At 36.8% G+C, this 12189-nt stretch overlaps 1 protein-coding gene across 2 annotated transcripts; it reads left to right on the forward strand.

The window, feature by feature from the left end:
- The first annotated feature begins 46 nt into the window (after positions 1-46).
- Positions 47-11306, forward strand: xxylt1 (xyloside xylosyltransferase 1). 2 transcript variants are annotated; one of them, XM_077716241.1, is made up of 6 exons: positions 47-145; positions 457-519; positions 1061-1676; positions 2350-2497; positions 5819-5951; positions 10383-11306. In XM_077716241.1, the coding sequence occupies exons 3-6, from the start codon at positions 1158-1160 to the stop codon at positions 10777-10779; spliced, it is 1197 nt and encodes a 398-aa protein (XP_077572367.1). In that variant the 5' UTR covers positions 47-145; positions 457-519; positions 1061-1157; the 3' UTR covers positions 10780-11306. The 2 variants fall into 2 exon arrangements, with proteins under 2 accessions (XP_077572367.1, XP_077572366.1); XM_077716240.1 differs by having other exon boundaries at positions 457-515.
- The last annotated feature ends 883 nt before the right edge of the window (positions 11307-12189 follow it).

The following is a 12189-nucleotide window of genomic DNA, read 5'->3' on the forward strand; positions in this document are numbered from 1 at the left end:
TCCAATTAATATAAATGCAACAATACGCTAAATGGGCGTGTCAAAATTAGGACACTCCTGCTAGCTTACCGCTGTTGTGAATGACACCATTACAATTGTTTTAGCCACTGCCTGGCGTCGTTAAAATGAACTATTCGAGAAAAAGGTATACACATTTACCTCACAATCCTCCTTTGTTGCATGTGTTATTTATACTTTTGTTGTTGTTTATGGTAAGACGCTGAGGTTATGACCAGGTTACCATTGAAAAAGAACTAGATCTCGATCTCAACGTGAAGTTTTCACCTTGCTATTAAAATGTGTTCATCGATCAGCTGATTAATGCTGCTTTTTGGAGCTAGTTTGTAAACAGCTCAACACTAGTAATATTCTTGCATCGTACTTTTTATTTGACTAGTGTAGTTGTACGAAAAACAGGAATGCTTGCTTAATTGATCCAATGTAATGTTTTTATAGGAAATAATTGACAACAAACTATCAAGATGCACTTGGAGAGAGTATCAACATTTCAAGATGTAGGTAAACATGCATCCACACTCAATTCCTTGCTTCTGTAGTCCACATATTCAGCTAATTTATCTATGATCTACTATTTTATCACTTAATGTCCCATATTCTCAGGCACCAACTTCCTATTTTATGTCTTAATTGGCGGATTTGATAAAACGGAACATAAGAGACTGATTTATAGTTTGCTATCAGGTCAGACCAATCTCCTTAAAAGCCTCTTAATTGTTTTAAAAGCCTCTTAACACAGACTGATGCAGGACGGACCAAAGCTTCCAAAAATAAATGAATCCTAAAAACCATTAAAAATAAATGAATCTTAAAAACCATCATAAATACCAAAATAATTTTGATTTAAAAATGGGTTTAAAATTTGATGTCTCAATATTTGCAGCTATTTTTTTCTAAGTTTTAGCCATTTTCAACCCCTCTCTGATCTCCAACCTGGATTTTAAGTGACTGTCAATGTTTATATGACTTTGTAGATTTGATATATTCTGATAGTAGTGTTGTCTTGATACTAAAACTAAAAGTTGCTCTTTTCTTTTTTTAGGAACTGAATAGAATTTCCCCTGAACCAGAGTAAGAAAAAAAAAAACAAACCTGGTAACAGTTTTACCTCAATTTTCATTTTATATGAACATACAGACATGCGCATCGCCAGACTATCATGCATAATCATGGCCAGGGTCAGTACATTTAGATCCCTTCAGTTTATGCTAGTTCTGGCCGCTGCCCTGGCTGTGGTGGCATTCTACTACTTTGGCTCAGAGAATCATAACTTCTCAAGCACCACCAGGAGGATCAAACATTCTCAGGCAAGCCACAATGCCAACAGAAACAATGCAGATCTGACTGTAGATACCAAGTTCTCTCAGCTCGATGGATCCGAGGAGGAGGAAGCGGTGGATAATTATGCTTTTCAATCCATAAAGAGTGGCGACGAGACTCGGGACCAACACTACAACATCCTCATGATGTTCACAAAAGTTGACAAAAACCGTAGCCTTCAGGACAAATTTAGGGTGGCCATGTTATCTATGGTCAAGTATGCACAGTTCCTGGAAGGAGAGGTGTTGGTGCTTCATTTTGTGAGCGATTTGGCCAGTAAAGAATTGGGAGAAAAGATGCTTCAGGAATTCCTCACAAATGCATCGTTCAAGTATGAGGTAGGAATAATTATTTCGGTGTGTTTTTCTTTTTTTTTTTGCCTTACATTGTATGTAAGAGTTCTACCTTGAGCTCTGAGTTTAGTTCATTCTGAGGGCATGCTCATTATTCAAATAACTACAATCATCTTCTTGATTGATTTGAATGTGGTTGTTCATCATTGATTTTTAAAGGTAATCCAGTGTTTAATATTTTTTTTTAGCTATTAGAGCAGCTATATTTGTGTTAGGTTTTAAATATTTTTTGATTTTAAGTTCTTAGGAGTTGTTCTAGGCTTTCCACAAGGGGGCAGTGTTGGCTAAATAACCTGCATTGATGCAAGCCTTTGCCACTTGAAATGACCAAAGCAAGAATACTGGCTGCTCCATGCAGTATTAAGCCATATTTTCCTTTTTTTTTTAGAATGTGCATGTGGATTTCCGTATTAATTTAGTTAGTTTATTGTAGATTTGGTCCAATACCATTTTTTTACACATGGGAAATTTGGTGGTGCACCTTGAGCCAATTTTTACCAGCTAAACCCACTTTACACAAAGCAGGTGACTTAAATTAGTGACCATCCCCTATCCTTTTCAGGGGTCATCAAACTATTCTACAAAGGGCCACAGTGACTGCTGAATTTTATCATAACCAAATTAAATCTGAAATTAGCTGTGTTCTGTTCCCACACAGGTGGTGTTCCATGACGTGGAAGCCTTCACTCACAAGCTTTTCCCAATTGTGGAGGCCTTGCAAAAGCACTTCAGCGCTGGCTCCCTGGCTTATTACAGTGATGCTATCTTCTTTCTGTCGGTAGCCATGCATCACATCTTGCCAAAAAGTAAGCAGAGTACTTAATCCATATCACCTGTGTTTAATGGAAAAATGTTATATAAAGTTAGGTGGCCTGGTGAGGAATGTTTAATGCATCTGCCTTAAAGGTCTGGGGTCGAGGGTTCCATCCCAGGTAGGTTCTGGGATAGCTAGTATCCAGCACCCCCCACGGCCCTTGTGAGCATAAGTGGTTCAGAATATAAATGAATATAAAGATCGTTGTTGGGGCTTTTTATGGCTCAGGCATGTCATTACTATTTGGCATTCTTAGTTTTCAGGCTTTTTGTGTAAAACAAAAGTGCTCATAAAAAGGTATCCATCATGGCTTAGTTGTTTGTTGTCACAGTGGACACAAAACACATGGACTGATAACTGAGACAAAGGAAAATTGATGTTCACACAGAGATCAGTGTATTGTTGCACCTTTATTGATGGCATTCTGAATGCCTTAAGAAATATGCATGTCACTATACATCAGTCAGAGCTTCAGTCTTTGGAAAACATTGATTTTTTTTTCCAACGGTGGGGAAACTGATTTTGGAATCAGCTGTGCGGATTTCAGAAAATTAAGAAATGCCACCGATTTACAAATCCTTAAAGAATCCTAAAATATGTCAGGTAAAGAGATCTCTAAAGGATCTGTTTAGCTGCCGTGAGTTTAATGTAAACATTGAAAAATTGCCAAAACAAAAACCTTTTTATTGTTCCATAAATTCACTCTGAAGAGATCAACAGGCACTAGCTTGTTAAGGCTTAATTCTTTATATTCAGTGTTACTTAAACATCTGATCACGAGGCACTCTTAAAAGTGTTTCTTCGGTCTTTGAATCAATTACAATTGACCAAGAAGTGCAGGTCATGTGAGTTGGTCCCCCCATTGACTTTCAGTTACATTGTAAAGTTTATGAAACTAACAGAATTAGATATATTACATTAGGTAAAAACATGACTTATCAGCAGGGCATTGATCATTTCGCATCAGACAAATGACAAATGACACATGGCATGCTGCACATATTCTTATTTTCCAAGTGTGGAAAATTACAGTAGAACAAAAAATCTTAATCATTGTGAAGATAAAATATGTGGTAACATAGTCTAGTGTTGCCAGCAGTTAGAATTATTGGAATGATCACCATTCAATCAGTACAGGAGAATTATTACACTCAATTAATTCACTTAAATGCTGAATATAAAACCCATGCTAAGTTGTTAGACCTTTAATCGTTAAATTAACTTCAATTCAGCCTCTTCATCTTCATTATTGATGCCTCGTGTAATTTTTATGTCAGCTTGTTGAACAACTTTCATCCAACAATTTAAGTTCAGACTTATAAAATAAAAATAATTTTGAAGACCTTGGGTTGGACTGTGAGTACAAAAATTGTTCAAATGCCAGTTTCTTTGATTTTTGAAAGAGAATAACAGCAAGCTAAATGACAAAATATTTCTAATCTTTTGACGCCCAAAATCTTAAATAGGTGTTTGACCTTTTTGGAAAATAAAATGGCAACTTTGTAGAGGGGTATGTAAAAACAAAATAAAACTCAGAATTAACGAATCACAGGCAAACTTAAGTACATTAGGAGTCGGCACACAACTGATTTAATGGTACTTAACCTCAAATAAAGTTTTGCTATTGGCCAGGGAAGCCCTTTGAGATTAAGGGCTACATAATTAAATCAGACTGTGATTATTTGTGACTCGACTTTGTTTTTTTTTTAATTCTTAGCAAAGTCAATGTGGTAAAGCTGACTGATACTCGGAATTAGAGATGTCCCCCATTTTTATTTTTTACATATCCACTGCAATCCTTTTTTGTCTACACTAATACGCATAAACAAGAATTGGTTTTGGTCTCCATGCATGCTGAAACTATCTTTCCATGGATTGATTTCATTATTTAGAAAATGACAATAATAGTGGTACTAACAAAAATGCAAATTGAATTGTCATGTAAAGAGAAACATTCGATCCCTGAACAAATCCTTTGAATTACAATTTTCACATTGTGTATGATAAATATCCTAGATGAAAAGTCAGAAAACAATATGTGATGTCGTCCTTCTGAAAAACTGCCTTTTTTCTCTGTATTGGCAAGAACACGAAACAATGAGCCTCAATAAATAGCCTTTAAGTGCTCACATCAGGGGGGATATTAAGGCCTAAAGAGATTGACCCACATTCTTTCTAGAAAAAAAAGCATGCTTAGATAACAGTGAGCCTTTTGTTTTGTTGCTGAGTTTAGGTGTTGCTACATAGTGCTATCTCCTGTGACCAGAGCCTTTAGTGCTCTCTCAGCTTCTATAATGAAATTATTTGTCCAGCAAACCCATCAGGGTTCGTGCAGCAAGTAGTATAACATGTGAAAACCAATGGATTGCCATGTCTCTCCATTTAAACTCTTTCATTTTTTTTAATACATCCCATTATGTTCTGATAATTAGTAGTCGCCTCCACCTGGCAGCACATACGAGTTTTCATTCATCTCATGTTTTATTCTAAATATTTCATTATTAAAAAAGCGAAATGTAATTTACAACCCATTTTGGGTTTTACACAGTTGATAAGCATATGTAACTTTATTGTTTTATATAGATAGGCACAGAACTTACGTCAATTGAATCTTCAATAAAATTTCTGTTTAAAAAAAACCCTTATAGATTTGCAACTTGATTTTCAGAGCAAACGAATACTTGACTATGAAAAATATGCTTTCATATTGTCTTGTTTTTTTGGAGTTTTCACCATAGATTTTTTAACTTTTGTTTTATCTTACCTACTTTCTTGCCTAATGAATATATTGGTATGGATTAATATATTTTTATAGGATACCTTGTGTGTCACTTCCATATGAAGCTGCAAGAACCCTGTTAGTTGTTTCAAATCTACTGTCACATGTTTTGCCCATTTTACACAAACCGCCCACTTTAATTGTCATCATCCGGATAGATACAGTCTGAATGGGAAACTGCTAATGAATATTTCCCATCATTACCATGCAGACAAAAAAAAATAGAGGTTGTTGAAACAATGACTTGATGCCATTTTAATATCCTGGATATACTTTTATTCACCAACAATCTACCATGTCCATTATCCAGGATTTCAATTACTTTGAGGATTTTATACACCCACCTGATCTTTTTATTCATTTGTGAATGATGATGGTATTTCCTCTTAGAGGTGCACAGTTAAGTTTTGATGACAGCTTTATGTAACAGCTTAACTCTTACGCATATGCTCCTATTTCCCGAATGTATTGCTTGTGTGTTTACACAGCTGCTCAACAGTCGTAGACAGTGTGCCTATTTTTTCCTTGTTTCAGATTTGACACGCATTGTGCAACTTGACCTTGACCTGAAGTACCGGACCAACATCAGGGACCTTTTTCAAGAATTTGACCACTTCCCACCAGGAGCAGTACTTGGCATTGCCAGAGAGATGCAGCCTGTATACAGGTATTACATGTTCCATGACACGCTACTTGTTAGATAGAGATGACATTTGTTAAGGCAAGAACTTATACCACACAGTTTTATTATTAGTTATCCAGTTAGTATTTTTTCAAGCATATAAGCTTTGCATCTATAGCTCAATTGTATTGCAGAGCGCAGAGTGCATTTTTCTCAAATGTTTTAGGCACCTATTTTATTCCCAGTTAGGAGGAAGTATCACAAATCTGACTTTAGCATATTGTTTGCATCCCAAACAAACATTTGGCCTCAAAGCCATTGAGCCAGAATTAGACTCATTCACCGTTGTATTGGACCATATCGGTAAATTGTTACTTTATTTTATGTGAAGCACCTTTTTTTTATTTACTGCCATACAAATACATTTTGATTAGATTTAATAGAATCAAACAAACAACAAAATACTCATTGTAGCCAATCTCTAAAAAACATGAACATTTTTTTTGGGTCAATTTGCGGGAAGCCTTTAAAATGGAAACTTCATAAGAAATAAGGTAAAAATCATTTTCATTTATTTTCTGACATAAAAAAATAAATAAAACCCCTCATCCATTTTTTTTAATTATATGCGTTGTACTGGTATTCAAGTAATCGTAGACTTGTGTTTCTAATGATATTGACATTTGCTAAATAGGTGTTTTTTTTAAATCTACTTATTTATCTGTTATTCATGTTTGCTCACACAGATAGTCTGCTCTTTTTTCCCCTGAGAGATTAGTGAGAAGTTGGCACAGAGATACTTCTAATCAGCAAAGGCTTTGTTGCCATGTGTGATTCATGTATTACATGTCTCGTTGTTCCCTTTTGTAGGAAATTAACCATTTTCTAGAGCCTATTAACTGGCAGTCCCCAGCCACAAATCGATTTAATTTTTCCCATGATGGCTGACTGTTGATGTTTAACAGATTGTTTTTTTGCAATTTTTGTGTAAACAAATGAAGAAATTTGAGGCAGACCATGTGATTTAGGTTCTAAACAACAATTGTTACCAACTGTATGTGCTTGTTTGTACAGCAAGATATTCTAAATTCCGAGCTCTTTTTCCCTCTTTTTCTTGCGTGCTTCCTATTTACAAATTCAGCTCAACCATCTCATTACACGTTTGTGTGGGAATGTGTTGGTATCTAGGAAGTGTGTTACGCTTATGTGAAGTGAGGTCAGGTGGGAAGATTTTGTTGCAGCTGCTTACTGGAACAAATGCTTAGCCTGCTTGTTTCCTGCAAATTATGCTCATCATTGGTAAAGAAACAATGGACTCTTTGACTTTGGTCTCAATGTGCTTAAAGGAGTACTTAATAGGGGCAAATGTGTGGAGGCGATAACGCTTAACATCTATAAATTGTGATGTTTTTGGCTCAGGTGTGTATCTGTGTCAGACCGCTGAATCATCTACCATCCTGTTATGATTAGACCCAATACATTTTACCAAAAAAAACAAAAACAAAAAAAACAGCACTCACGAAAAGCAAGTTCTACGTCAGGACCTCTGTAGTCCATATTTGATAACAGTGTCGTAAGGAAAATCCTCCTACAAGTAACGTTTTAGAAGGAAATTAAAGCATTGACAACAGTACGTCGTTCACGTCACTAAGGATATTACTTTTCTGTTTGCCTTCCTCCCGCATGAGTAGTGTCGTACAAAATGCATTACATAACCTCATTTCATAACGCATTTACCATAGACAAAAATTCTCGGAAAATCATTTATTTGGTTTTAAGCCTCCATTCGGAGCAGTAGCTGAGTAGTTAGCACAGCTCTGGAAATGGGGGTTCAATGTCGGGCAAGATTATCGAACAATTGGAAGGCCAAAAGTATTGACAACATTGGGCAATTAAACGGGCAAACTAAGCAGCACAATCTATGTAGCATGTACATGAATGATAAATAAAGAATGCATAATGCATTTTACTCGACATACACCTGGATATATGGCTTGAAATAGGGGAATGAGTCACTTTGACTTTATTTATTTTTTTCTAATATGAGATTTAGTCCTAACCAAAATCCACTTTACCTTGTGCAAATCACCCACTTGATCAGTACCAAATTAAGCCAAAACCATTATTGCCCACACATGCTTAACAGATGGTGCAAAGTACTCTCCAGGGTGCTCTTAAAGGTAGAAGTGATTTTTGAATGAGAAAAACTCGCTCTATTTTGCAACGTCATGCGATACCAAGCGAATAGTGCTTGATTAGAGACAATTTCATCTTCAGATTTTACAACAACTCTAGGGAGCAGGCAGCTGGTGCTCTATCTGCAATTAAGCACATTCACCAGAACTCAACCCCAGTTAACTGTTGAATGTATGGTTAGCAGGAAGTGCCTATCAAACCAATGGAATTTCTAACAGGCATTTAGGGAAGCATGGGGGGAAATTTCTCCAGATTACATCAACAAATTAACAGGGAGGTCAAAGGTCTACAATACTACTTTTTTTTATACATTTAGCAAAGCATTTGATGAAAAAAGTGACTTTTTGAGTTTTGGGGAAAAACAATACTTTCTGAATAACCCAAAAGTGTGTAGTGTACACTGATTTAAGTCATTGCTTAGAACACAGCAAATAGGTGTATTGATTCTGTACTGTCGCGTGCATCCTGTCTTTGGAAGAACTTTTCCTGTTTTGAACACTATGCTCCCACTCGTATTGGGAAGTAATGGGCATAAATGTTCCAGACAATGCTGCATCTCTCCATTCAGATTACCTCTGAAAAGTCCAACATTAGAATAGAAAAGATCTGTCTGTTTTCTAATATTTAAGTTATTTCACCCAAAACAATCCATCAGAGAATGCCCACGCAATTTTGGTTCTGACATCACAAAAAGAAGTCAATTTATTTGGCCTCAATTAAAAAAGAACAACACAAACCTTTTTTTTCTTTTCGGCAAAACAATGTGGTTATCAACTATTTGTTAGTTAACACCATTCAAACAGATACAGTATATTTAGTAATACAAACAACCTACTGTGAATGTTTTCCCGAGTACGTACACAGCGTGCAAAACTACTCTGCAGGGACTCCGACAGGACGAGCTACAGCGTTGGATGTAGGTCATTAATATCATCAATGCATGACACACTAAATGTCTCCCTCACTTGATTTTCTCAATTTGTGAGCGTCTCTTGGATAACAGGCAGTATTATTCATCCTTCAACACAGTTTCACACGCTTCATGCTAGAGCAAGAGGGCAGGCATACATCCAGAGAAGTGGCTAGTAAAACTGAATCTAAAAAAAATATACAGTTGCACACGCGCACGAGCATTTTGGCTTTACTGGTGTATTTTAGTAGATTTGCTTATCTAGTGTAAGTGTTTGTACATATTTTTTGCTCTTGCTCTCAAAACCAAGTTGTTAATTTCTCACAGGATATTGAGGTATATTTATTACATCTCTTTAGAGTCTTCAGGGAGTGTTTTACTGGATTTATTAGATTAACTGAGCTACAGCCTGTAGTCCCTTCTTTGGTAAATAAACCAAGAAAGCACAAAACACAGTATTAATCCCAGTTGGCTTCCAACCCGCGAACCAATGTCTGTTACTGGAAGTGAAATAGAAGCAAGGTGGGCTTTTTTAGAGTGCCACTGTGTGCCACTTGAAGTTATTTATTTATCGTGTAAAAATGTGAGATACTTGGACTTCATAGTCAGTCTTGTGAGTCACCCCCCCCCCCCCCAATCATGTACTCATTTTTGTCATATATGCATGTATGTCTGACCCATTTATACCACTCATCGATCTTTATCAACTCGACCCTATGACAACTTCCTTCACATTGAACAAAACCTGCCTTTGGTATAATCATCTTTTGAGATGGCACAAAAGCATGCAGGTGGTTTTTGGCACTGAAAGCTGCTGAGCCAGCATTGGCCTTGCTTCCTGTTTTTGCCCACTAGGCTTTTAGCTCTGCAAATATGTATGAGAGCAGTGTTGCTACTTAGTTCTTTCATTCAACTTGTCACATGGGCAAAACAAACAAGTGGTTATTTGTATTCAGTAAATAAAGGTAATTCTAAGAAACCTGCAAGGTGTCCTACTCAAGCAAAAGCTGGTTCCGTCCTGCCATCAGTTCAGTCTGGTTAGGTTAATTTAGTATTACTTCACACTGAGCTAACTTAATTGTCATATAGACTAGAGCAAGTCTGTTTTCCAGGTCTCCCTCCACCAACACACTGGAATCAAAAATTCTGGATCACTGAGTAGCTTCTGGGCAGCTTATTGATGAGTTGATCATTTGATTCTGGTGTGGTAGAGGAGGGAGTTATGGAAAACAGACTGGATAGAGGCGCTCGAGGACCAGACATGGCCACCCCTGCACTAGAGCTACATCAGATGTCATTCTTCTTTCATGGGTAGTCTTCTTGCACAATCAACATTGTCCATTTGTCAATTGACATCTCTTCACACACAGACACACATTCTGGCAATACCGCAAGGAAAACCCTCAAACCAGAGTGGGTGACCCACCGCCCGATGGTCTTCCCGGCTTCAATAGCGGTGTGATGTTGTTAGACCTTGCCGCAATGAGGGCCTCAGCTCTCTATAACCAACTTCTGGATACAAGAAATGTGACTAAACTAGCTGATAAGTACAGCGTCAAGGGCCACCTTGGTGACCAGGACTTTTTCACCATGATCAGCATGGAGCACCCGGAACTTTTTTACTCATTGGCCTGTGGTTGGAATCGACAATTGTGCACCTGGTGGAGGGACCACGGCTACAGAGATGTCTTTCAGTTGTATTATCATTGTGATGGACCCATTTATATATACCATGGGAACTGTAACAGCCCTATCCCAGAGGATTGACTGGGCCTGAAAATGCAATGTTGCTTAAAATAGTGTAAAACTTCCTCCCATATAGCTCACAAAAATTCCATTGTCTATGCTATAGCACCCTCTGCCCCTTGCTGGTCAAGAGGTTACCAAGATTGTTGCTTTTTCTCAAATAGGAACCACTGTAGGCTGTGTATAACTGTTTCAAATTTAATTCTTTAATGTGAGTAATTTACTGTTAGCTGGTACATTTCTTTTTGCTTTATACCAGTAGTACACTAAGAAATAACTCTTTATTGAACTTGTTCTTTTCACTAAAACCATGGTTTGACCCAGTTTTGAGCTGACCATGCTCAAATAAATGTCTGCACTCAATATTCATCACGTAACTGTTGAAGGTGATTGATGGTGGAGCTTTTGAATTATGATAGTCATACTACCAAACACTTGAAAATTGAAGATAATTAAATATAATATGAATATCTATATTGTTTAACTTTTTTTTGTCTATCTTAATTGAGTACTTGATTGCACTTTAATAATAAAGCCTATGATGACACGCAACTTGTTCTCCTGTCTTTGCAAAATGAAGAATCCTTTATCCTTTTTAGGGTAGAATGGTGGAAATAGCCCCCCATGTGCTTGTTATTTTGTGATATTTAAAGTACATGAATAATAAGTAGACACAAAGAGGGAACAGTCGAATTTGACTTGCATTTTCTTTGCATACTTCATTTACTCTTGATGTATCTCAGCAATGCCAGTGTTTTACAAAGAAATATGGCATCTTTAATCAACTTACTTATGTAACGATCTGACCCAAAAACCCACTGACCCACTTTTCAGACAGAACTTGGATTCATATGTCAATTGATGATATTGATTATTGCTGCAAGTGTTTGAGATAAGCGCTGTGATGTATGAGGGGTTAGCACATCTGGCTCACAGTTTGTACATCCACCAGATTTTATCAAAATATTAACGGGACTGTGTTACTACAGCCTTCACATTAACTCAATCGTTTATGTTCTCCCTGTTTACCTTATTCCATGCTATTGACATCTGAAGACATCCAATCTATTTTTAATGGGTGGGCTGGCATCAATCAGTACTTAGAACTAACTACATCTTTAATAATAATTGATTTATTGAGATGTTAACCCACATATACAATATTAAATCATTCTTTAACAGATGAATGTACTGTTAATGTTTGTGTGGATTGGCTTTTGCCATTGGTTTCTCTAATGCAGTCTGATTTTGAAGTTCGATGTATTTTTTTTCGTGCAATCACCTTTCCTTAAGATAGCCATTATGTTTCTGTCAGTGTCTGCCATGTTATTTTTGTGCAAAGGACAAGTAATTGTGGCGCTTAATGTCAGACGCATTCACTGAGATGGAACAAAATAATAAAAGCTATATGTGGCGGAACCTTTGTTTCTT

Source organism: Stigmatopora nigra, chromosome 5 (genome assembly GCF_051989575.1).
Source record: "Stigmatopora nigra isolate UIUO_SnigA chromosome 5, RoL_Snig_1.1, whole genome shotgun sequence".
In the NCBI taxonomy this organism is placed as follows: Eukaryota; Metazoa; Chordata; class Actinopteri; order Syngnathiformes; family Syngnathidae; genus Stigmatopora; species Stigmatopora nigra.